General features: G+C 38.9%; 1 protein-coding gene across 1 annotated transcript; it reads left to right on the plus strand.

Annotated features, from left to right (window-relative positions):
• Window positions 1-331: 331 nt before the first annotated feature.
• cnot6l (CCR4-NOT transcription complex, subunit 6-like) lies at window positions 332-27,470 on the plus strand. Its single transcript, XM_051684631.1, has 13 exons — window positions 332-352; window positions 1,602-1,723; window positions 3,782-3,968; window positions 4,579-4,664; window positions 4,749-4,838; window positions 4,955-5,023; window positions 5,107-5,264; window positions 5,791-5,945; window positions 6,070-6,221; window positions 7,113-7,337; window positions 24,027-24,229; window positions 25,090-25,295; window positions 27,277-27,470. The coding sequence occupies exons 2-13, from the start codon at window positions 1,612-1,614 to the stop codon at window positions 27,308-27,310; spliced, it is 1,677 nt and encodes a 558-aa protein (XP_051540591.1). The 5' UTR covers window positions 332-352; window positions 1,602-1,611; the 3' UTR covers window positions 27,311-27,470.
• Window positions 27,471-27,829: the final 359 nt, after the last annotated feature.

Below are 27,829 nucleotides of genomic sequence, written 5' to 3' on the forward strand. Positions count from 1 at the left end.
GTTATTGTTTGCTTTCCTTTCCACCATCACCTTATTTTTACTCAGATATTTAATTAGTCTAAAAGAAGAATAGCAACTATTTGCTCATTTTTTTGCCCTTCTTATATAGTATAACACAACCTCACTGGTTTATTAACAGAAAAGTTGCACGTTGCAGTAAAAGTTCTTCTTGTGAAAGATACACACAATACTATCTCCCCGTATCTGAGTGTTTGACAGTGACCGTCGACTGAGGCGGAAGCTCTGAATGTTGTCCTTCCTTCTGGCCGACTCTCAGGATGAGAATCGGTCACGGTCCGTCTGCATGTCTCTGATCATCACCAGCAGTTCCTCTCCCACCTCCCGAATGCAGGTAAGAGCCTCCTGTATATTTACTATGTTTCCTTGAGGTGTTTCTCTGTTGTGTCGAATGAGCCTGGCGTCTCCAGCTCTACTTCTAGGCAAGAGGATCCGCCAAAGAGAGAGTGTGCGCTGTTAACTGTTGTTAAATTAATAAACAAGAGGCCAGTGTTTAAATCTATGACATGCCACATTGTGCCTGCTGATAAATAGATGACCATATTTGGTTATAAACAGAACGTCTGAACTGGTTGCATGTCCAGATCTGCTCCATGTTGTTGTTGTTGTCAGCTCACAAACAAAACTTATTTTATCTACATCAACCAGGCCTAGATTACAACTTCTTAAGCGTTCTCTGACACATATTAATAATAATAATAATAGTAATAATAATAATAGTCTTACATAAGACAAGTCCAGTTATTTGTCCACAAGGGTGTTTTGTTGTTGACTGTACTAGGTTTGTGTTGAAGAAGTCGCTTTAGTTATCTAAAGTAAATGAAAGGGACTTGAAAAGCAAGTGCACCTGCGATTTGATTATAAGTTCAGAACTTTGTTTTGTTATGTTTGTGTTAGTGATATGTTACTTTGTAACTTCAAAGAGCAGGTTACGTAACCCCTCAGCTGTCACTATTATGATGCAGAGTTCATTTGCATAACACACGCGACTGTTCTGCATGTAAGGAAATGTTGCACAAGCTATAACTTAAAAAGTAAGACATGTAATGCTTGATACCGCCGCTCAGACCTCTGTTTTCCACTTTGGCAGTCTACACTTATGTATGTAACAGCTGCGACTGAACGATTACAGTGCAACGCATGATCTTTCTATACAAGGCAAATAAACCCTGCCATGATCTTGCTAGTTTTTCCTATTAATAGGATGCCATGTGCATGTTATGTGTCATTTTGCAGCTGAAAGTTTCCATAACTTGGTAAGAAACTACTGGGGTGTCTCTTCAAGTTAAACTCTTAAGTGCCATGATGTTTTGGCTTGACATGAGAGAGATATCAGTTATCCAAACAGTTCGATATATATATATATATATATATATATATATATATATATATATATGTGTGTGTGTGTGTGTGTGTGTGTATGTGTGTGTGTATAAACATCAGCTGTCTCAACGAGCAGGCTTTCAAGTTCTCTTAAGTTTATTATGATTCGTACAGATATTTGTCTTTTGAGAGATAATGACTTGAGAGACATAACTAAGACAATTGTGCAGTAATGGTTAATTTTCCACATGGGTTTTCAGATTAACAGGCATGCCAAAAGAAAAATATGATCCTCCAGACCCACGCAGGTTATACACCATCATGTCAGCCGAGGAGGCGGCCAGTGGGAAGAAGTCACACTGGACCGAGTTGGAGATTTCTGGTTAGTAATGCTGTGCCAGTAACTCTGTAGATTCGATGTATGTATTAGAGGTGGGAAAAAATATTGATATGTTAAAATATCGTGATATTTTTTCTCGTATTAGTATTTACATTTTTCTACATTAATATTATGGTGATGGGAAAAAATGTATCTTTGCCAAATCGATCTAGGGATTCTACAACAGGTGAAGATATAATACTTTGCAAATAATCACCCTCCTTACTAAAATGTATTACGATTTTACAGTAGTAACGTTAACTGAGGTATTTTGACAAAAATGTTAGCATCATATAAAATAGGCTAACCCTTTTGGGGAAATCTATTATACTTATGTGTGCTGAAACTGTGTTGTAATAAATAATGTTTTTAAAAATGTTTAGGCTACTATTTTATTCATAAACACTATAATTTATTTTTAGAAAGACTAGCTACATTGACCTAACCACAGGGAGCCATTATGGTCTTATTTGGTTATGGCTTTGCATTGTACATAGATATTAGGAAATTAACTGGCCTTGTTTTGTAAATTGGCACTTTTATATTAATTTAACAATGGGTTTGGTGATTTGGAAACAGTTCTCTTAAAGGGATAGTTCACCCAAAAATGAAAATTCTCTCATTATTTACTCACCCTCGTGATATCCCAGGTGTGTATGACTTTCTTTCTTCATCAGAACACATTTGAAGAAAAATAGAAAAATATCTCAGCTCAGTTGTTCCTTAAAATGCAAGTGAATGGAGATTTCTCTTTTGAAGCTCCAAAAATCACAGACAGTCAGCATAAATGTCATCCATATGACTCCAGCGGTTAAATTAATGTCTTCTAAAGCGAGACGATCACTTATTGTGCGGAAAAAGATCAATATTTAAGTACCTTTTAAATATAATCCAATGCTTCACGAGAAGGTGGAGTTCAGGCGGTCCCTCATGTGACGTATTCACTTTGCCATGATACCGACCTAATCTCACGTTCTCCACTCGGTTGAGACATCCAGGATAAGCATACAAATGCACCATTGTGAGTAAAGAAACAGATAAATACAGATCTAAACCAAAGCCAACGAAACTTCTGTACAGCGTTCCTCCTCCTGACTTGTAAACAGCGCTGCTCTTCTGGCTGTGACTCACGTGCGTCAGTTCTCGCCTGTTTCAAATGCCAATGTGATCACGTCACACTCGCATACCACTGCTGACCGGAAGCATGATTTAGAGTTTAAAAAAGTTCTTAAATATTTATCTTTTCACACCAAAAGCAATCGTGACGCTTTAGAAGACATAAATTTAAGAGCTGGTGTCGTATGGATGACGTTTATGCTGACTGTCTGTGATTTTTGGAGCTTAAAAAGAGAAATCTCCATTCACTTGCATTTTAAGGACCTTCTGAGCTAAGATATATATTTCTATTTTTCTTCAAATGTGTTCTGGTGAAGAAAGTCATACACACTTGGGATATCATGAGGGTGAGTAAATAATGAGATCATTTTCATTTTTGGGTGAACTATCCCTTTAAATCTGATGAAAACGAATAATATACAATGAGTTAAATATTGCAATATATCGTAGTTTTGAATCACAATACAACAAAAATAAAGAAATGCAATAATATTGTATCGTGACCTAAATTCCGATATTATATCGTATCACCAGTTACCTTGTGATTCCCACCCCTAGTATGTATGTATATTTGTATCTGTCTCTCTGTCTGACTGTCATTAAAGGAACCTTGACATTAAAGAAATTAATTAATAAATCATCTGTGAATCGGATGATTTTGTGTAATAGTTTCTTTGTGACAGACATTAATAGATACTTTCATAAGTTTATTTATTTATTTATTTTGAGGTGTAGTAACGTAAGGCTTACAGATTTGCTTGATTTTCAATTTGCATTTCTGGATATTTACCTTACATTTAGGCTACAATTATGCATTTGGCAGACGCATGTATATCTAAAGTGACTTACAGTGCATTCAAGGTATGCATTAATCAGTTTGTGGGATATTTGGAAAAAAAAATTTTATTCTGTCTGTCTATGCCTCTGATGTCATCCATGGGACAGGGCGGGTCAGAAGCCTGAGCAGTTCACTATGGACGCTGACCCATTTGACTGCTCTGCACATCAATAACAACAACCTTAGCCGGATCCCTCCTGAAATCGCAAAGCTACCCCATCTTGTCTACCTGAACCTGTCTTCCAACAAACTGCGCAGCCTGCCAGCAGAACTCGGCAACATGGTGACTCTCAGGTAAGTGAAGGTTACAGAGGAGCATGTTTTACAAATCAGTCCAACTCTGCAGGCTGTTGTAGCTACAGGGTTTCAATGGTCACAGAAAACCTAAAATGTCAGGGAATTTATTTGTTTATTTTAAATTTACAATTTATAAAATATTTATCAACCAAAAACTACAAATAAGATCTAAAAAAAAATAATTCAGAAATGTCTATAGTCAATATGCATTGTTGTAATTATGTTCTGCTCTATTCGCTGCTTGTTCTTGTGAAGAGTAAAATTTATCTTATGTAGAATGAAACTTGCTTGCATACCAAAGGGATGTCCTGTTTGTGAGCAAATCATTCTCTTGAGTCAGAGATTTACAATCAGTTGGTCAACCTAGTTCACAAATCAAAAAATCTAAATGATTTATTAATTATACAGAAATCACAAACAGCTAGAAAGGTGTTTGTCATGAAAAGTCATACAGGTCAAAAAGTGTGGGAGCCCTGTAGTTAAGACCTTTGTAGTTTTTACTTTATTCAGTTAGTCTAAACAGACACCTTGTTACATGGTGGAATCTGTTCCTTCCTGTACTTAGTGAAGGAAACTAGTTATTTACACATTTCAATATCCTTTCTAGGGAATTGCTTTTGAACAACAATTGTTTACGAGTTTTGCCTTATGAACTTGGTCGGCTGTTCCAGTTGCAAATCCTTGGTCTTAAAGGTGAAGCTTTTTATTTTTCATTATACATAAAAAAACAAACATGCATATTTTCTTTTTCATTATGACCTCATTATTCTTTCCCAGGTAATCCATTGTCCCAGGATATACTCAACCTTTATCAGGAGCCTGATGGAACAAGAAAGTTATTGAATTACATGCTTGACAATCTAGCAGGTATTAACAGACACGGGTACAAACTGGCTTGTTAATACAATACAGATAAATGCAGATCTGTCAATACAAAGTGCAAAGTTCTTCATTTAAAATACTTTTTCTCCTCCCAAAATTAGTCCACCCAGAACAACTCCCCCAAAGACCTTGGATCACTTTGAAGGAGCGAGACCAAATGATGTCAACAGGTACCAATCAGCATCGCTTCACTGGTGTTATAAGCTTGACATTTACAACAGCAAAGCTATTATTACATGTTTTTCTTCTCAAGCTGTGTTCACAGTTATGTGCTACAATGTATTGTGTGACAAGTATGCAACAAGGCAGCTGTATGGCTACTGTCCCACTTGGGCGCTTAACTGGGAATACAGGAAGAAAGGCATCATGGAAGAGATCACTAACTGTGACGCTGACATCATCAGCCTGCAGGTTGTTGTTTTTAGATATTTCAAAAGAACCTTAAAGTTCCTTGATGAAAGTCTAATTTAGGTATCTTGAACATTTATTGGATTAGTTCACCCAACAATGAAAGTTATGTCATCATTTACTCACCCTTATTTTGTACCAAACCCCTGCGACTTTATTTCTTTTATGGAACACAAAAGGAAATTTTAGGAAGAATGACCGCCTTAGTCACTTTTCACTTTCATTGTATGGAAAAAAATGCAATGAAAGTGAATAGTGAGTCAGACTAACATAATGCCAAACATCACCTTTTGTGTTCCACAGAAGAAAGAAAATCATAAAGGTTTGGAATGATATGTGGGTGAAGTTATGATGACATTTTTGGGTGAACTAACCCTTTAATAGAATATCCATCTCCTGTTCATTGAAACTCAGTTCATTGAATTTGTAATGAGAAAAAAAAGATTTCCTGTTAATTTGTGTATGGTGCTTTGAAACCTGCAATGTTTTCCGCTTTGTTCCAATGCTAATTCTCCAACTGCTTGTGCAGGAGGTGGAAACAGAGCAGTACTACACTTTCTTTCTGGAAACATTGAAAGAGCGTGGATATGATGGCTTTTTCTGTCCAAAGTCTCGTGCCAAACTTGTATCAGAACAGGAGAGAAAACATGTGGATGGCTGTGCTGTGTTCTTCAAGCCTGAGAAGTGAGAATCACCTTCTCATCTTATTAGAGGGTTTAAAGTGAAATGCCCAACACTACATATAAACAGATATAAACATTTCAGTATAATGACATCAAGTTCATCTTGTGTCCTTTTTATTTTGTAGATTTGCTCTGGTGCAGAAACACACAGTGGAGTTCAACCAGGTTGCCATGGCAAACTCAGAGGGCTCGGAGGTCATGCTTAACAGAGTCATGACCAAAGATAACATAGGAGTAGCTGTCCTGTTAGAGGTGAAAAAAGACCTGTTTTCTAGTGGTAAGGACCTTGAATCACACCCCTTTGACTGACATTGAATTGAATTGAATAGTTTTTCCTGTAGGTGGCAGTACATCACAAACTTCAACATTTTTATTTAGTGTTATCGCCTACATGAGACAACAGTAATAACTAATGACACAGAAAATGAATCTAAGCTCACAGACAACAAACTGGACCATACTTGGAATGTGACAGCAGAATTAATTTTGGCCCTAAAAACTATTTAACATTGTAATGAATGTTAAGAGTTGAACCAATTTATTTTTTCAAATTATTTATTCTCTGTCTAACAAGCTTAGAAAATGTTGGATACCTGGAAGTTGAAAACCTTAAAAGTAACATCAATAGCATTCTCCCTATGTTATAGATATTTAAATGTTAATAAAATAAAATAAAAACCATTAATGGCTGTCAAACCTTTGAGACCAATGTTAATCATTAGAATCATCATTGAAATTTAATGCTACATTTACTTTAGTGATAGCACACTTTACATATTAATTTGTTCACTATGTTCACTTTACTGTTTTGTTTAATTTAAAAATCATTAGACCTTCCAATAGTTCTTGTTGTTGTTCATGAAAATCCATTTGTTTGTGGTGATTTGGATAAGACCCTGGTTCAGAGAACACTTTGTTTCCTCTTTTACAATCTGCTTTATATTTTCCTTGTAATCTGTGAAATTTGCAGTCTATGATGTTTTTGTGATTTAAAAAGAAATTGCATTGTATATTGCAAAACCTAGTTTCCTGTTTCTGTACTCAAATTTGCCCTTTCTCTAAACTAAGAGCCATGACCTTGATAATTAAAGATCTGATGTAGGTTTTACTTGCAAAACTACAGCAGCTCTATGTTTGTCCCATACTCTTTACTGGTGTTATATTACAGATTTAAAGCAGCCTCCAGAGAAACAACTCCTGCTGGTAGCTAATGCCCACATGCACTGGGATCCAGAGTACTCTGATGTGAAGCTCATCCAGACCGTGATGTTCCTGTCTGAGCTGAAGAGCATCGCTGAGAGGGCCTCAGGCTCCATTAACTCCTCACCCACTTCAGACACCAGCTTCATTCCTATTGTCCTGTGTGCTGACCTCAACTCTCTCCCAGACTCTGGTAGGTTCCTTACACCCTGCATGTCATAAGTGTGGAGGCAAGTATAAAATTCTATGTGTGAGGTAATATTACGGATTGAAGCTAAATTTCCAAACATCCCATTTCATTAATGAGTACAGTTAGTACAAGTACATGAGGATTATTTATTGATGTAAGTTCTTAGGTACAGCAGTAAGACATAAATGGACACCTATTGAGTTGATGTGGGCAAATTGGCTTTTCCATCTCTTAAAGGTGCTGTAAACGATTTAGCCATGCCCCCTCTGTCCAGAGGACACATGCGTGTGCACACACACACACACACACACACACACACACACGCGCGCAGACACACCTGGAGAACATTGTTGAGCAGATGGAGGGGGTAGTGTCCCCCTGTGCATTTCATTGTCCCGACCATGGGCGTTTCACTGGAGCAGGACATAGTACCAGCACTGATATGATTATATGCTTGTCTGATGAAGGAAACTGACCATACAATAATATATGAGATTTTGATGCCATTTTCCGCTGCTGCACAATCCAGCATGTTGATGATGGTACTAAAGCAGTAGTAATTTCTGGGAGTAGGCTAGGGAGGCAGTTTCTCCTCAAAAATATGGGTGAGAAAAATAAATGACTTTACATAAATAAAACAAATACAATATTTCAAAATGTGAGCTCAGACAATGTGTGTAGCGGTCATATTTCTGAAGTCAATGTCAAACAGCGACACCCAGTGGATAAAGTTTCAGTGGGAGGCAGCGTCTCTCAAGCCTCCCTTCTGCTCATTTCAGTAACATTGAGCACCTAAGTGTGGCATGATTGTGAGGGAGGTAACCACAGAATATAGACACGTGAGGGGAGACATTGGCTCAGATTAGCACTGATTCATCTAATATGCTGTCAATCAATCAATGCAATAAACCCTGCTTCTCATGCTCGTCCATGCAGCGGGTCTCCGCAGATCGCTATGAATGGGACAAATTGAAGTAAGTGGAGAAAGTATTTGCACAGAAAACAACTAACCGACACGGACAACAGCACTTTTGGTCACGTCCAAATCAAAATGAACTTGAAATGATTTGAAACATGAAATAGTGTGCTAGTGAGCTCCTTGAGCACTTGCTCTTAAATGTGGCAGCTCGTGCCTTCATAAAATCTGCGCTGTTTACCAAGGAGTAGATGACAAATGATCCAAAAATAAGATAACTATAAAAATAATAGGCGAACAGGGATATGTACATGAAAACATGAAATGTACATGAAAGATGCTTGTTGCTGTATTCTTGTAGGTATTTTTAAGCAATGTAAAAATAAAAATTCTAATACAATGCATACACTTGATGAGTCTGTGATTTGACTTGATTTAATAAACAATATGAACTTACAAAAATACAAGTATTTTGTGATTATTTACAGTGTAATTTAAAATATATTTCATATGCCTTCCCATACAGAAATCTGATATATGGCAATTAATATATACACCGATCAGCCACAACATTAAAACCACCTGCCTAATATTGTGTAGGTCCCCCTCGTGCTGCCAAAACAGCACCAACCCGCATATCAGAATAGCATTCTTAGATGATATTCTTCTCACCACAATTGTACAGAGCAGTTATCTGAGTTACCGTAGACTTTGTCAGTACGAAACAGTCTGCCCATTCTCTGTTGACCTCTCTCATCAACAAAGCGTTTCCATCTGCAGAACTGCCACTCACTGGATGTTTTAAGTTTTTGGCACCATTTGGAGTAAATTCTACAGACTGTTGTGCATGAAAATCCCAGGAGATCTGCAGTTACAGAAATACTCAAACCAGCCCATCTGGTACCAACAATCATCCATGCGATTATCTAATCAGCCAATCATGTGGCAGCAGTGCATAAAATCAGGCAGATATGGGTCAGGAGCTTCAGTTAATGTTCACATCAACCATCAGAATGGGGAAAAAATTTGATCTCAGTGATTTGGACCGTGGCATGATTGTTGGTGCCAGATGGGCTGGTTTGAGTATTTCTGTAACTAAGAGGGGAGAGAGAGACCAGAGCCTGAAGCTATTGTATGTTGGCAAACAAGAGCACTTTTTGTTTAAGTTTCACTAGACTTTGTGAGAACAATAAAGCACTCACCTTTGACTGTTCGCTGACTCCTGACTCCTCCTTTGCCCAGAACTTAGAACATGTTACAGTGGTGCCAAAACCCGGGAAAGGATGAGTCAGAAGACAGTGAACAGTCAAAGGTGAGTGCTTTACTGTTCTCACGCAGTCTAGTGAAACTTCCCTCTCCCGCAGACCGACACATGACCACACCCCCCATGCCACATACAGTAAATTACACAAATCATCCTGTTCAAAAGTTTGTATCCTCGGCCCTTGGTTCTTCTTGTGTTGCCTTCTTGAGCATCAATGAATGTTTGCACTTTTTGTAATAGATGTGTACGAGTCCATCAATTGTCCTATGTTGACAATTGATGGACATATCACCCTGTAGTTCTCACCTGGTTGCCCACTAAAGCTAAGCAGGGTTGAGCATGGCCAGTACCTGGGTGGGAGACTTCCTGGGAAAAACTAAGGTTGCTGCTGGAAGAGATATTAGGGAGGCCTAAAAAGTATGGGTGTATCCTGGTTCCTGGCCATATTCCCCACCTTATCTATCATGGCCTCAATGTCAATGTCAAATTTTATTTATAAAGCACATTTTAGAACAACCGAGGTTGACCAAAGCGCTGTACAACAAACAGGCATAGGAAAAGCAGATAAAATATACTATAATACAAAGAAAAAAAAAAAAAAAGATCAAACACACCAAAACAAAGGATTCAAGGTCGATTAAAAGCCAATGAGAATAGATAGGTCTTAAGCCTAGATTTAAAACAGATGGAGATGGAGCAGTTCTGATGTGGACCAGCAGGCTGTTCCAGAGCTGAGGGCCAGCTATGGCAAAGGCTCGGTCACCTCTTTGCTTCAATCTGGACCTGGGAACAGAGAGCAGTCCGAGATCCCCTGATCTAAGAGATCTGGATGGCTTGTGTGGGTGCAGAAAATCAGAAATATATGGTGGTGCCTGGTTGTGTAATGATTTATAAACAAATAATACAATTTTAAAATCAATTCTGTACCTAACCGGCAACCAATGCAGTGAAACTAAAATTGGTGTGATGTGTTCATATTTACGTCTGCCCTTCAGAAGTCTAGTTGCAGTGTTTTGGAACATTTGAAGATGAGAGAGCGATGGTTGATTTACTCCAATATAGAGGGAATTACAGTAATCTAAGCTTGATGAAATAAAGGCATGAATAACTTTTTCAAAGTTCCTCAAAGAAAGAAAAGCTTTTATTTTTGTTAAAAGTCATAGGTGGAAGAAGCTCGATTTACCACAGCGTTTATTTGTGTATCGAATTTTAGGCTGCTGTCAAACAAGAAGCCTAAATTCTTCGCACAAGATGTAGTATAAGGAGAGAGGTTGACTCATTCAAAATTACACGCATTATTTCATTCGTTAGTTCCAAAAAAATAACTTCAGTTTTGTTCTCATTCAAATGCAAAAAAATTTGTGTCAGCCACAATTTTAATTCCTTTAGGCAGGCTAATAGTGGCTCGAGGGCATGTTTGTCATTGCGCATTAGTGGAAGATAGAGTTGGGTGTCGTCAGAATAGCAGTGAAAAGACACTCTATATTTATTAAAAATAAAACCCATAGGAAGCATTTATAGTGAAAATAAAATGTGGGCAAGAATCGAGCCCTGTGGCACACGACAAGAGAGATGCGCTGCAGAGGATGTATGCTGACAAAGACAGACAGAAAACCTTCTATGGGTTAGATAGGACCAAAACCATTTTAGGACTGTACCATGAATACCAGCACAGAGCTCCAAGCACGAAATAAGAATATTGTGATCAACCATATCGAACGCTGAGCTAAGATCTAGAAGGACCAAAGCCATAGAGTTCCCAGAGTCCGCCGCTAATAAAATATAATTTGAGACTCTCAATAGCGCAGATTCAGTACTGTGAAGTGTTTTAAACCAGACTGGAAAATTTAATGTAGGGAGTTTGTGCTCAAAAAAGTCTGTAATTGGATTAATATCACTTTCTCCATAATTTTATAGATGAAAGGCAGATTAGAAATGGGTCTGAAATTAATTAGGGCATTGGGATCAAGATTCGTCGATATGGTGTCACCGTAGCAATCTTAAGGCAGTCAGGTACAGTTCCGGTACTAAGACACTTATTGACAATAGACAAAAGATCGGGCCCAACAGTCAACGATCTTCTTAAGGAAGCGTGGGGGAATAACATCCTGAGGACAGAGGGTGGGCTTTAAATGTTCAACAGTTTCTTTACAGGTCTGGAGAGAGATAGGGTTAAACCCACTCCATGAAGCAGAACAATTTAGAGTCTCAGGTCATAAACAGAAGGCAAGATCTCTGATCTCATAAAAGTAATCTTATGGACAAAAAACTTTAGAAAACTTTCACAGAGAGAAACTGATGTCTCAGGAAAGACATTTACAGAAGGATGATGAACAGAATTTATGGTGGAAAAAAGAATTTTAGGTCTATGACCATTTTTTACAATGATCTCTGAGAAATATTTAGCCTTTGCAGCCTTAACGGCTGAAATTTTTGAGTCCCTCAAAATTTCGTAGGACACCTGTAGTTTGTCTTTTTTCCATTTGCGTTCCACTCTTCTGCAGATCTGCGCAGGTGTGAGCAGGTTGTGTCATTGAACCAGGGCTCCGGTTTAGATTTGGTATGTTTAGCCTTTAGTGGAGCAATTGAGTTTAAAATATTAAAACAGGTAGAGTTAAACAAACTGAGATGTTCATCAGCATCCAAGTCATGTGGAGAGGATTCCAAAGCCAAGGGTTTACGAGCCTCTTTGTATGCTGTGGAAAAGACTTTGCAGGAACAAGAGGAAAAAATACAGTTCCAATGAACCAGAGAAGGTGGTTTGTCAGATAGATCAGGAAGGGATGCGGTGAACAACACAGGTTTATGGTCTGAAAATTTTGTTTCACAAATTTCAACATCTCAAACAGGTATGCCATGCGATAAAACCAAGTCTAAAGTATGACCCTGTATGTGTGTGGGACCTTTCACCCGCTGAACGAAGCTGAAAGAGTCAATAAGATATAAAAACTCCTTAGATAAAGGTTTAGAAGCACAACACATGTGAATGTTAAAATCACCCAACATTAAAATACTGTCGTAATGGCTGCCATCGCATCATCCAGGTTGATGCTGCACACTGGTGGTGGTAGAGGAGATTCCCCCGTACAATGTAAAGCACTTTGAGTGCCTAGAAAAGAGCTATATAAATGTAAGGAATTAATTATTATAAGTGTTAAAAGCTGGATGTCTAGGGGGTTCACGTGGCACCATGCGAGAGACAGACGTGTGAGACACGAGCTCTGCGAACTTTGCTAGTTTTTAAATTATTTTCATGTTGTGATCCGGTGAGATTCGATACACCCAATTACAAACTTGCTCTTTGAGGTAAATATGGCAAAGAAGTAAAAATTCTCAGACTTTGGAGACATTAAAAGACACTTACGTGTTCAAGCTGAGGCCTCTGACGGGACTGCGGACCGGAGACACGATTTGGATGGCACGTCGGGAGAAAATATTCAGCGTCAGTTGTCCCACATGTCAGTGATGTTGACGAAGGTTCTTGCTGACTTGGAGGATCTTGCTGTAATACGTTGATCGATTACGGCGATGGAAACAAAATTCACAGAGTTGTTTACAAGAGTGACAGAAGTTGAAAAACAAATCGATTATCTTGAGTCATCGGAAAGGGAATTAACCGCTAATCCACCCATGTTGTCCAAAACAGATTTGGAATTAATTTTGGAAAAACTGGAATATTTCGAAAATATGAGCCGAAGGAATAACATACGAATTGTTGGAATTCCTGAGCATGAAGAGGGCAGAGATATGGTGAAATTCCTGGACAAGTTTTTCCCAAGTCTGCTGGACATAACAGGCCACACGCTGGAAATCGAGTGAGCTCACAGAGTCCCTGCTCGCAGATCTGCTGAGGGAGACAGACCTCGATCCATTCTGGCCAGATTTCTGAAATCATCCGATAAAGATCTCGTGTTGCGCCAGGCAAGGAGCAAAGGGAAGCTTTCTTGGAAGAACCATAATTTTTTCTTGTTCCCGGACTTTGCGAATTCCACAAGAGAGAAACGCGATCAGTTCAAGGAATGCAAGAAACTCTTACATCAGAAAAACATCTCGTTTGCTCTGATGTTCCCGGCCAAACTGAGAATAGAAGCAAAGAATGGTCGCAAAGTATTTACTTGTCCAAAACAGGCACTCTCCTTTATAAATACATTGGAGTAAGCCATTTGATGTTTCTTATATTAGTGGACTAACTCGCGGTTCAGGGACTCTATTATCTGAGGAAGCTGGGTGCCATTTTTGTTTCTTTTTGCATTGACTCCGCCTAGCAGCTGGAGTCTGTTTTATGGCATGACTCCAAGAAACTTTTGCATTGACGGAAGATCTTTTTCCCCTGGCCAGATCGAGAATGGACACTTTGGATGACCACAAAATATCTATATGCTCACATAAAGGATGTCTTTTATAAAGTTGACGGGCTAAGTTATGGTGTTTTTGTTTTTGTTTTTTTTCGTGGCCTCCGAGTTAGTTTGGCTCTTGATCATCCGAGGAACCGGGATGCCGGTTTTGTTTTTCGCGCTGGCTCTGCCTAACGGCTGGAGCTTGTTTTGTGGAATTACACTACTTTGGGACAGTTGTGGTTAAATATGTTTGTTCTTTGTGCTTATGCCTCCTAGTAGAATGATTACCTCATCTGCTGCACTCATAACAGCCAGCTCACTGAACAATTGTTTGTCTGTCCGAGGAAACTGAATGGCTTTATATCTGTTGGAATTTATTTTGTGGAGGAACACACCTTCGAGACAGTTCTGTGAATGAATCTACATGTTTTTTCTGTTATTCTGCCTGTTGGCTGGGGTATGTTTTACAAAGTATTTTCTGTTATTGTAATTGTGCCTCATAAAATTTGTGCAGAAGCACCGGACTCGAGCAATCTGATGGCAAAGTTGTCACGGGGGCTCTCGTAGGCATACATGGACTCTTTGAGTTTTGAGGGATTGTCGCCGGTTGGCGCTGTCGTGCACGGGGTTAATGCGCACGTTTTTCTTTTTTCTGTTTGTTTTGTTCCGGGGGAAGTTCAGGGTTTGATTGTTGCATTAATGAGGAATGTAGTCTGTATAATTTTGTTTTTGACACACTAAATTGTTTTTATTTTTTATTATATCAATATGTCAAATGTTAATGTGAATGGGTTATCTCTCTCCACATGGAATGTGAATGGGTTGGGGCACCCCATAAAAAGAAGGAAGGTTATTTCTTTTCTTAAACGTAAGAAATATGATATAGTGTTTCTTCAAGAAACACATCTTTCCCCGCAAGAAGCTGGAAAATTTGGGAAGATATGGGGTGGGCATTTTTTCTTTAGTGCTGGCTCAAGTAAGAGCAGGGGAGTCATTATATTGATTAATAAACATCTACAATTCAAATGTCTCAAACTGATTAAAGATAAATTAGGAAGAGTCATTGTTGTGTTAGGAGAAATTCAGGGGCAAAGGTTGATTTTGGCTAATATTTACGCACCTAACGTTGATGATCAGGGCTTTTTTATAGATCTTGAAGGGATGTTGCAAGCTGCTGGCAACTCTCATGACATAATATTGGGAGGAGACTTTAATCTTTTGATGGACTCAGTCCTTTATCATAGTGAAGCAAAAGTGTGTAAGTCCCCTAGAGCAACATTGACACTTCACAAGATCTGTAAAAATCTTGGTCTTGTAGATATCTGGCGACTTTTGAACCCATCTGGTAGGGATTATACATTTTTTTTCATCAGTTCATAAGATTTACTCTAGAATAGATTATTTTTTTATATCTAAGTCCCTCATTTCATCTGTTGTTGATTGCTCAATTGGAAATATCTTAGTCTCAGATCATGCCCTGGTGAGTTTAGAGATATTGCCACATACAGAGAAAAGGAAATCATATAATTGGAGCTTTAATGTATCCCTTTTGCAAAATCCTGGTTTTCAACAAATGTTAAAGACTGAAATCAGTGTTTATATGGAGACCAACTGGTCCTCAGTATCCTCTGTGGGTGTGGCTTGGGAGGCACTTAAGGCGGTTCTTATGGGTCGAATCATACAGTATGCCACATTTATCAAAAAATTCAAAGCACGAGAACTCGTGGATTTGGAAGGAAATATTAAAAGTGGCAAGACAGAGCTGAAGCGCCGTATGTCATCTGATGGCCTCAGAGAATTGACCCGATTGAAATACAGGTATAATACTATTTTGTCGCAGAAAGTGGAGTTTTGGTTGTTCAGGGCATGACAGTCATACTTTGAGTCAGGGGTCAAAGCAGGGAAGCTTTTGGCTAGATATATAAAGCAGAGAGAGTTTTTTTTCTACTATTCCCTCAGTGAAATCTGATGGTGGTGAAATTTTTACCTCAGCCATTGATATTAATAATGCTTTTAAAGAATTCTATCTTGCTCTCTATAGTTCCACATCTTCGTTTTCTGATGAAGATCTTAGAAACTTTGTGGAACCATTAGAAAAAACTCTCTTGATTCTGAGATAACCCTGGAGGAACTTGACGAGGTAAGTCCCTACCAGTAGGTAAGGCTCCGGGGCCAGATGGTTTTGCTACTGAATTTTTTAGATCTTAGGCTACAGAACTGGCTCCACTTTTGTTAGAAGTTTATACTGAATCATTAAAGAATGGAAAGCTTCCACCAATCATAACACAAGCCCAGATCAGTCTGATTCTTAAAACGGACAAAGATCCAAGCGAGTGTAAAAGTTACCGTCCAATTTGCCTGTTCCAGCTAGATGTAAAAATTCTGGCAAACATTTTGGCTAACCGATTAAGTAAAGTTATGACATCTCTTATACATATAGATCAGGTGGGGTTTATTCAGGGTTGTAGCTCTTCTGATAACATCAGGCGTCTCATCAATATCATGTGGTCAGTGGCGAATGATCAGACTCCGGTCGCTGCCATCTCACTTGACGCTGAAAAGGCGTTTGATATGGTAGAATGAGATTATCTTTTTAAGATTTTGGAAATGTATGGGTTCGGGAGTACATTTATTGGTTGGATTAAATTACTTTATAGACACCCTGTAGCAGCGGTACAAACAAATGGATTAATTTCAGATTATTTTACTCTGGATAGGGGCACCCATCAGGGTTGCCCTCTTTCCCCATTATTGTTCTGTCTTGCCCTGGAACCATTAGCAGCCGCGATAAGAAAAGATGATGATTTTCCAGGGGTGGTGGTGGGAGGTGTGGCGCCTAAGCTTCTGCTTTATGCAGATGATATTTTATTATTCATCTCCAACCCCACTAGATCTATGCCTTGCCTCCACAGAATTATTAATTCCTTTTCCAAGTTCTCAGGATACAAAGTCAACTAGTCTAAATCCGAAGCTTTGGCTTTGACAGCATACTGTCCAGTAACGGCTTTCCAGCTGGGTGCTTTCCAGTGGCCCAAACAGAACATTAGTGTATTTGGGCATTTTATTCCCAACAAATTTGTCTGATTTAGTCAGAGTTAATTTTGACCCTTTAATAAAACGGTTTTCGAGCGATGTAGACAGGTGGGCTTCATTACATTTATCGATGATTGGGAAGGTTAATGTTACTAAAATGAACTGTATTCCAAAATTTAACTACTTGCTACAGTCTCTCCCGGTAGATGTCCCCCTCTCTTATTTCAAGCAATTTGATAGCATAACGAAGTCTTTCATTTGGAGTGGTAAGCGCCCCAGACTACATTTCAATAAATTACATAGGCCGATTGACAAAGGTGGGCTAGGCCTACCCAAGATTTTGTTTTATTATTATACATTCAGTCTCAGACATTTGGCTCATTGGTCGCTTCCACCTGAAAGAGCCCCTCCCTGGCTCTGCATTGAACAAGCACTCCTTGCCCCTATTTTGCCATTGCATAGCCTTTCCATCAAACTAAATAGAGAAGTTAAATCACACCCCATTATTTCACATTTACACTCAGTATGGACAAAAGTGTCCAGAGTGTTTAATTCAGATATTTATCTAAATGTTGCCTCGAGCCTATGGCTAAACCCCAAACTATGCATTAATAAGTCCCCTTTTTGTTGGTCAGAGTGGATTGCGAGGGGGGTTAATTCACTTGGTGATCTTTACAAGAGCGGTGTGATGAGATCCTTTGAAAATCTGGTTCAATATTTTGGGATCCCCAGACCTCAGTTTTTTAGATATCTTCAGTTACGCCATTTGTTCTGTACTATTTTTGGGAATAGCATACACCCCCCTAAAGCAGCAGATACTCTAGGAGTGGTGATTTCTGCTTTTGGAAAGGGCCATGAGGCATCAGTGTATTACTCCTTATTAATTCAGAGTCTGGGGGACGGAGTCTCAACCACTCTCAAGAGATTATGGGAGAAAGATTTAAACCTGGAATTGGAGGAGAGAGAATGGGCTAGGATTTTAAAAAACATAAAAACTGCATCGAGAGATGCAAGGGTGCAACTTATACAATTCAAGATTTTACATCGGTTCTATTGGACACACCCACCTGCTGGCGATGCCAGTCAGAGGAAGGAGACATGGCCCATATTTTTTGGTGGTGCGCTGAGATTCAGGAATTTTGGTTGAAGGTACAAAGTGTTCTGTGTGACGTGTTGGGCATTCGGATTTCGTTTTGCCCCAGACTCTGTGTTTTGGGTGATGGGGTGGTCATCGACGTAGGTGATAAATACATAAACAATTGGATCCTCACTAGTGCGATGATAGGCAGGCAGATTGTTTTAAGGGGTTGGAAGTCGGTGGGAGCACCCTCAGTTCGGGAGTGGTGCGAAGAGATGGGAAGGGTGGCAGCCTTCGAAGAGGTATCATGTAGAAGGCTGGGGATATGGGATTCTATTTGACTTTTTGGGGGGCTATCGCAGTGGGTCTGTGGAGAGAGTGGTATAGTTTAGAGTTGTATGTTTATTATAGGTGTATGTGTATGTATATATGTGTGTATATACTACAGTATGTGTGTATATATGTATATGTATATATATATATACACTATATTGCCAAAAGTATTCGCTCACCCATCCAAATAATTGAATTCAGGTGTTCCAATCACTCCCATGGCCACAGGTGTATAAAATGAAGCACCTAGGCATGCAGACTGCTTCTACAAACATTTGTGAAAGAATGGGCCGCTCTCAGGAGCTCAGTGAATTCCAGCGTGGTACTGTGATAGGATGCCACCTGTGCAACAAGTCCAGTCGTGAAATTTCCTCACTACTAAATATTCCACAGTCAACTGTCAGTGGTATTATAACAAAGTGGAAGCGATTGGGAATGACAGCAAGTCAGCCACAAAGTGGTAGGCCATGTAAAATGACAGAGCGGGGTCAGCGGATGCTGAGGCACATAGTGCGCAGAGGTCGCCAACTTTCTTCAGAGTCAGTCGCTACAGACCTCCAAAGTTCATGTGGCCTTCAGGTTAGCTCAAGAACAGTGCGTAGAGAGCTTCATGGAATGGGTTTCCATAGCCGAGCAGCTGCATCCAAGCCGTACATCACCAAGTGCAATGCAAAGCGTCGGATGCAGTGGTGTAAAGCGCACCGCCACTGGACTCTAGAGCAGTGGAGACGCGTTCTCTGGAGTGACAAATCACGCTTCTCATCTGGCAATCTGATGGATGAGTCTGGGTTTGGCGGTTGCCAGGAGAACGGTACTTGTCTGACTGCATTGTGCCAGCTGTGAAGTTTGGTGGAGGGGGATTATGGTGTGGGGTTGTTTTCAGGAGCTGGGCTTGGCCCCTTAGTTCCAGTGAAAGGAACTCTAATGCTTCAGCATACCAAGAGATTTTGGACAATTCCATGCTCCCAACTTTGTGGGAACAGCTTGGGGATGGCCCCTTCCTGTTCCAACATGACTGCGCACCAGTGCACAAAGCAAGGTCCATAAAGACATGGATGAGCGAGTTTGGTGTGGAAGAACTTGACTGGCCTGCACAGAGTCCTGACCTCAACCCGATAGAGCACCTTTGGGATGAATTAGAGCAAAGACTGCGAGCCAGGCCTCTCGTCCAATATCAGTGTCTGACCTCACAAATGCACTTGGAAGAATGGTCAAAATTCCATAAACACACTCCTAAACCTTGTGGAAAGCCTTCCCAGAACAGTCGAAGCTGTTATAGCTGCAAGGGTGGGCCGACGTCATATTAAACCCTATGGATTAAGAATGGGCTGTCACTTAAGTTCATATGCGTCTAAAGGTAGATGAGCGAATACTTTTGGCAATATAGTGTACATATATATATATATATATATATATATATATATATATATATATATATGTGTGTGTGTGTGTGTATATATATATATATATATATATATATATATATGTGTGTGTGTGTGTGTATATATATATATATATATATATATATATGTATATATATGTGTGTGTGTATATATATATATATATATATATATATATATATATATATATATATATGTGTGTGTGTATATATATATATATATATATACACTATATTGCCAAAAGTATTCGCTCATCTGCCTTTAGACGCATATGAACTTAAGTGACATCCCATTCTTAATCCATAGGGTTTAATATGACGTTGGCCCACCCTTTGCAGCTATAACAGCTTCAACTCTTCTGAGAAGGCTTTCCACAAGGTTTAGGAGTGTGTTTATGGGAATTTTTGACCATTCTTCCAGAAGCGCATTTGTGAGGTCAGACACTGATGTTGGACGAGAAGGCCCGGCTCGCAGTCTTCGCTCTAATTCATCCCAAAGGTACTCTATCGGGTTGAGGTCAGGACTCTGTGCAGGCCAGTCAAGTTCTTCCACACCAAACTCGCTCATCCATGTCTTTATGGACCTTGCTTTGTGCACTGGTGCGCAGTCATGTTGGAACAGGAAGGGGCCATACCCAAACTGTTCCCACAAAGTTGGGAGCATGGAATTGTCCAAAATCTCTTGGTATGCTGAAGCATTCAGAGTTCCTTTCACTGGAACTAAGGGGCCAAGCCCAGCTCCTGAAAAACAACCCCACACCATAATCCCCCCTCCACCAAAACTTCACAGTTGGCACAATGCAGTCAGACAAGTACCGTTCTCCTGGCAACCGCCAAACCCATACTCGTCCATCAGATTGCCAGATGGAGAAGCGTGATTCATCAATCCAGAGAACGCGTCTCCACTGCTCTAGAATCCAGTGGCAGCATGCTTTACACCACTGCATCCGACGCTTTGCATTGCACTTGGTGATGTATGGCTTAGATGCAGCTGCTCGGCCATGGAAACCCATTCCATGAAGCTCTCTACACACTGTTCTTGAGCTAATCTGAAGGCCACATGAACTTTGGAGGTCTGTAGCGATTGACTCTGCAGAAAGTTGGTGACCTCAGCGCACTATGCGCCTCAGCATCCGCTGACCCCGCTCTGTCATTTTACGTGGCCTATCACTTCGTGGCTGAGTTGCTGTCATTCCCAATCGCTTCCACTTTGTTATAATACCACTGACAGTTGACTGTGGAATATTTAGTAGCGAGGAAATTTCATGACTGGACTTGTTGCACAGGTGGCATCCTATCACAGTACCACGCTGGAATTCACTGAGCTCCTGAGAGCGGCCCATTCTTTCACAAATGTTTGTAGAAGCAGTCTGCATGCCTAGGTGCTTCATTTTATACACCTGTGGCCATGGAAGTGATTGGAACACCTGAATTCAATTATTTGGATAGGTGAGCGAATACTTTTGGCAATATAGTGTATATATATATATATATATATATATATGTGTGTGTATGTGTGTGTGTGTGTGTGTGTGTGTGTATATATATATATATATTTTTATTTATTTATTTATTATTTTATTCTCTGTAAATGTGTGTACTTATGTAAGACCACTGGGATGTTCGTTTGGGGTGGGGTTCTTGATCGGGGAGGGGAAGTAGTGGGTGTTAATGTTAAATCACTGTATATATGTTTTGTTTTTCTTTGTTTTGAAAATTAATAAAAATGTTAATCACAAAAAAAAAAAAGCTGGATGTCTATATCATATAGCTACTGTTGGGAAAAACTCAGATGTGCAGAAGATGCTGGGAAACCAAAGAATGTACAGTAGTTGAGCGGGTTTTCTTAAGAAAAGTTGGCAGCTTTACAGCTCAGGATAAAGCAGGAACTCATGAACAGTTATTACACAAACTGGCATTAATCATAGAGAAAGCAACACCATATTAAAGGGTTTGCTCTCATGCCAGGAGCTCTAAAGCTCACGTGCAGTCTGTCTCATGAACGCACACAGGAGATCAACGGTCAAGATTTTCTCTAAATAATACATCAGATTTCAGTTTGTTTCTCAACAAACCTTATCGTATTGCTTCAGAGCAAGACATGAGTCACATACAATAATTTATTAGACTTTTGGATTAAATTTATGTGTTCTTCTGCAGCTTGAAGAAGTGGTCACCATAAACTGCCATTGTATGAGATCACTGAACATTTTTTCACAATTTCTCCCTTTGTGTGAAGAAAAAAAGTCATATGGGGTTATAACAACACAGGGGTGAGTAAACAATGACTGAAGTTTCATTTTTGGGTGAACTAATCCTTTAAGAACCAAGGGAATGTAAACTTTTGGACAGGATCATTTGTTTAAATTCAGCTACTATTTTGTCTTGTGGAATATATGTGAGTATCTGTTGTCAAATAGCTTCTTCAAGGTAGAACTAAATACATTTTATGATCCCTCTTATTTTTTTAAAACAATAACACACGGCACATCAGGGTTTTAGGTGCACAAGCAGTGCGCAGAACTGCCCCGCATTGTGCCGTTTTCCACGAATTAACTAGACAATTATGTCCATGTTAAATGGCCCTAATATTAGCAGTGGGCTTTTCCAGTGTTTTCGGAAATAGCATATGCAGTCAAATCGTGAGATGTAACTTCCCAGCAAGTGTAAATTACTACTGTGTTGACTCATTACTTTCCCAAACTAGTTGGCAGATAGAGACTAAGAAATAAATCTCTGTATAGACTATTATTTATTTAGATAGGGATAATTTTAGATAAAACTAAACTAAATTGAAAGGATGAATTGAAAATGAAGTAGAAATAGAAACTGAATTAAAATTTGAAACAATAATAACCCTGGTTGTAATGGCTAACGCAGCTTTCACTTTCTTTGGTGTATGTCTGAGTGGAGGGGAGAAAGCATCAAATAACTGAAACCTCAGCAGAATGCAATAAGAAGTGTGTTGAAGGACAGTTTTGTCTTCATACAGCTAAAGCAAATGCTTTCATTCTGAAACCATTTTGAGGTTTGTTCAGCAGGATACTAATCATGAAATATATATATGAAATGCAACAGAGGTGTTTTTGTTACATTTATATTGACAATTGTTTTTTCTTAGTTGTAAAGGTTAAAATAAGCTTGAAATGTTGATGTTGAGTTTACGGTTACAATTTGAATTCAGATTCATGAACAGATTCACTTGGACTCAGTCTTGAGTCTGACTCGGCCTCTTTTGGACTCGGACTCGACTTGGACTCGACTAAGGTGGGCTCGAACCCAACACTACTTATTGTATCGAGCTCATACAACTAATTTGCATGAAGTTGTGTAAACCAAAAATGTTACTTTTTTTAAAGGGATAGTTCACTCGAAAATGAAAGTTCTCTCATCATTTGTTCACACTCATGCCATCCAATATGTATATGACTTTTTTCTTTCTGCAGAACACAAATGAAGATTTTTAGTGGAATTTCTACTAAATGCAAGTGAAAGGTGGCCAGATCTCTGAAGGTCCATATATCACAAAAATAATCGATGCGACTCCAGTGGTTTAATCCATTTCCTCTGAAACAATACAATTGGTTTTGGGTGAGTACAGACCAAAATATAATTCATTTTTCTCTAAAAATCTTGACAGCAGTCTTGCTGATGATGTACTTGGAGATTTCAAGCTCGGTTGCTCCTTCTATAGCACCATATAGCGCTCTGTGCATGCGTCAAACACTTGGAAGTGTAATCGAGCTTGAAATCATGTCTTTGTCTAGAGACTGCAATGGCAAGATGTACAGTGAAAAATGAGTTATATTTTGGTTTGTTCTCACCCAAAACCAATTTGTATTACTTCAGAAGACATGGATTAAACCAACAGAGTCTTATGGATTACCTTTATGATGCCTTTATGTGATATTTGGACATTCAGAGTTCTGGCCACCATTCACTTGCATTGTGAGGACCAACAGAGCTGAAATATTCTTCTAAAAATCTTCATGTGTGTTCTGCAGAAGAAAGTAAATCACACAAAACTATGAGTAAATACATCCTCCTACTACAGTATGAATCAGGGTTGCCACTGTCATGGAAAACCTAGAAATATCAGGGAATTTTAAAATTGTAATTTCCTGACCTGGAAAATTAATGGAAATTCTGGAATGGAAAAAGTCATAAAAAAAAGTCATGAAAATTCATTGGTCAAAAAGTGTGAGAACCCTGATTAATGTCAGTTGTCTTTCATAGTATTAGAAATTATATTGGCATAAACTTTTGCCTCAGTCAGGTTTGACATGAAGCTCTTGTCTCAGCATCACTAGGTTTCCTGGCCTTTCCTCACAGGTGTAGTGGAGTATCTCAGCAATGGTGGAGTTGCAGAAAATCACAAAGACTTTAAGGAACTACGCTACAGCGATTGTTTAACCAACTTCAGTTGCAACAGCAAAAACGGCAAGCCCGATGGCAGTGTCACACACAGTTTCCAGCTGAAGAGCGCCTACGAGGGGAATCTGATTCCCTACACCAACTACACTTATGACTTCAAAGTGAGGGCATACTTAAATGTCAGTCATTTCAAAGGGTTATTCATGTTTGTTTTATGCATTTCTGAAAGTAGAGCAGTTTTTAAAAAAGACTATATAATTGAATACTATGTGTGTATGTATCAGTGGCAGAAATTAAAGGGGTAGTTCACCCCCAAAAAATAAAATTCTGTCATCATTTTACTCACCCTTTTGTCAATCCAGTCCCGCATGACTTTCATTTTTCTGTGGAACTCAAAAGGAGAAATTTGGAAGAATTCTGATGCTGCTATTTTTTTTATACAATAAACGTGAATGGTGGCTGAAGCTAACATTCTGCCTAGCATCTCCTTTTGTGTTCCACGCAATAAAGAAAGCCGTACAGGTTTGGAATAACATGAGAGGGAGTCGATGATGACTATAACTTTATTGATTGAGAGTGAAATTATGCCATCTGGAATTGACTTTCAAGGGAATATATACAGTATCCATTTATGTGAAATACTCTTGAATAAATTAATTGAAATAGTCACTACAGTGTGTTTGAGGTTTATCTGGAAAATGAAAAATACCAAATTTTAGATATCAGACATTAAACAGTGGAATTCACTACAGGGGTATTTTTGCCCTCATATTTTAAATATCTGGGGCATATTTGTCACCCACATAGGCATTTTTACAGTAAGCCCTGGTTAATGTCTGGCCTTACTGTGTATAAGCATGTCATCTTCACCATTACAAGTGTTCATTCTCTCACATTTTATTTACACATACAGTATTATTAGACGTGTTTCTGATTGCACCCCAAGCACTAGACATCTTGACAGCTTACAGTTTGTCATTATAATAATAATATCATTTCCCATCTTCCTCTTCTTGTTTAGGGTGTGATTGACTACATTTTCTTCTGTAAGACACACATGAGCGTTCTGGGTGTTCTGGGTCCTCTAGAGACTCAGTGGCTGAAGGACAACAGCATAACCGGCTGCCCCCACCCACACATCCCGTCCGATCACTTTTCCCTCCTGGCTCAGCTGGAGTACCACCCACCTTTGTCCTCCCTCAACAGGTTGCATCTGCCTGTCCACAGGTAGTGCAGGCCCCTCCCTCTACTCTCCTAAAGCCCCCCATCCATGGACGAACCCTTATCATGAGCCCCTAAAATTATAGTCACATCAAGGAGTGAAGTATTCATCCACTTTGTTCCTTTTTTAAACTTTGCCTAGGATTGTATGATATTATTATGACTTTTTCCAAAACAAAAGCTTTATACCAAATTATTGTTGTGATTCTCCACTTTGTATCGATGATAAATGTTGATTTCAGGGAGATCGATCCGAATGTGAATGTGAGAATGTGTAAGCCACATGTCATTCTAGCAATGGTAGAAGTGTACAGCTTATGCAAAGACAGATGTTTTAACATGTATGAATGAACGTGACATTTATATACCGCTTTTCTGACACTACACTCAAAGCGCTTTACACATTGAACAGGGGACTCTCCTCAACCACCACCAGTGTGCAGCATCCACCTGGATGATGCGATGGCAGCCATAGTGCACCAGTATGTTCACCACACACCAGCTATTGGTGGAGAGGAGAGAGTAGAGTTAAAGAGCCAATTAGTAGGTGTAGCATAAAAATAGCAGGTATCACAAGAGTATTAAGACCGTTTCTGTTTTGGTCAGCATCTTCTTTGAAAATTCCCCTCAAAGTCTCATGAATTTGACAAAGAACACCTAATGAGGACATACAATTTAAAATCTATTTTTAATAAGAAAAATTCTTAATAGTACAATGTAAAGTGTTATGCACAAATTGTTTAGTCCAGAATTTAAACTATTAAAAAGGATCCCAGCCCTACTGATTATAACCAAGCTGTGTATGTTTGCTGTTTTCTCATGCTGCTTACAATGACATCCAGATAACATCACAGTAATGATGTGTACTGACACAGTACAAAGTCGTACCTGCCTCAATGATGCCATGGTTCTCAGTAACTAGCAGCTCAAAAATCATAGACAATAGAATCTCTGATTGGCAAAGGTATTGCTATTAAAGGTACAATCGATAATTGCTACTATAGTTGGCCTGGCCATTGTCTAGATAGGACATTATCTCATTTGTTTGGCACAAGTATACAAATCAAGAGCATTTCCATAGAGACAGTTTTAACTCACTGTTATATCTGTCATTTTTTGCGGGTCTCGAGGGCAGCAAACAAAGACATCAGCTTTCACAAAATTACACTAATCTGACTTTTTAGTATTTCTTTTTCTAAAAAGTTTATTTGATATAAGAGGCATTAATGTTATTGTTTGTTAGAAAATGAATGTTTGCTTGTGAATTCAAACACTAATAAACCAAAACATTGTTCCCCAAGCAAGCAATCATTAAAATGTCTAAAACAAGGTTTTGTGCTTCGTTAAAATGCTGAGCCAAAGTGTTTGTCATGATGAGCAATTTTAGGAGAATAAGTTGATATTTCAACACCACAATCTCTGGTTTTAGTGTCAACCAACACATCTAAGCTTTGTGGCACCAAGCAGTGGCTTGTTGCCCTAACATGCTTCAGCAGACTGTGCCTTGCTTAGTGTTCTGAGTGCTGGTATGAGTAAATAGTTTCATAAGGAATAGGTCAGAGCCACTGAAGAGAAGAGAGGCGTTTTAATATGTGATGCATGTTACTTTTAACTTACTGCCATTAATCTTTAAAAACAAAAACAAAAATGCATTAACCACATAACCAGTAACTCCTAACCCTGTCAATGTTGCTGACATTTTTGATTAAGATAAAGACACCGCCCTCACATCATGCTGATTGGCATAAAAAAGAAAAAAAAAAACTAAGCAATATTTGGCATTGCACAATTTCGTAAGAACAGTACCCACCTCAGCATATGAGAATAACAAAAAATTAGCTACACCCAGTTTTACATGCACCTAGTGTATAAGATCATAAACAGCCTTCTTTTACAATTTTACGTAACATTATAAGAAACAATGATTATTTAGAGGACTCTACTTTGATAAAACTGTGCCTAGTCTGAACCATCTTTTCTATAACAGTACTGCCTGTGAAAGCAAGACGCTTACAGAATGAGCCAGCAGCACCAGCATTCCAGCACCCTTTCATCCATTTATCCATTCATCCATCTCTTCACCGGAGAGACATGATGTCTTCTAAAGTTGCTGTTATCCACTTTTAATATTCTTATGGGGAAAATAAATTATGTGGTTTACCAGTGCTGCTAATCAAATCAAAGTCTTTCAATTATTCTGCTAAAGAGTTGACATACATTGAAGAGGAAATCAATTTAAAATAGTTCACTGGAACCAGTATGTTTTTTTGCACTTAAATATGTTTGAAACCAATCCAGTAATGCCAACAAAAAGTGTTCCTTACATATGGATATATCTGGTTTATGCCTGTTCCCCATTTCCATCAGACTGGTAGAGAAATGTTATTTCCATTTAATTTGAATGTTGCTGTTCAGAGTGAATTCTGCATTTATACAAGCTGAACATATTTTCACTTGGCAAAGAGTCTGACCACCAAACTCTTTTTAATCCTGATTGTTTGATTTGGGTTTTTTAAAGTAGAAATAAAAGCATGTGGAAA

The sequence above is a fragment of the Myxocyprinus asiaticus genome, chromosome 4 (assembly GCF_019703515.2).
Source record: "Myxocyprinus asiaticus isolate MX2 ecotype Aquarium Trade chromosome 4, UBuf_Myxa_2, whole genome shotgun sequence".
Lineage (NCBI taxonomy): Eukaryota > Metazoa > Chordata > Actinopteri > Cypriniformes > Catostomidae > Myxocyprinus > Myxocyprinus asiaticus.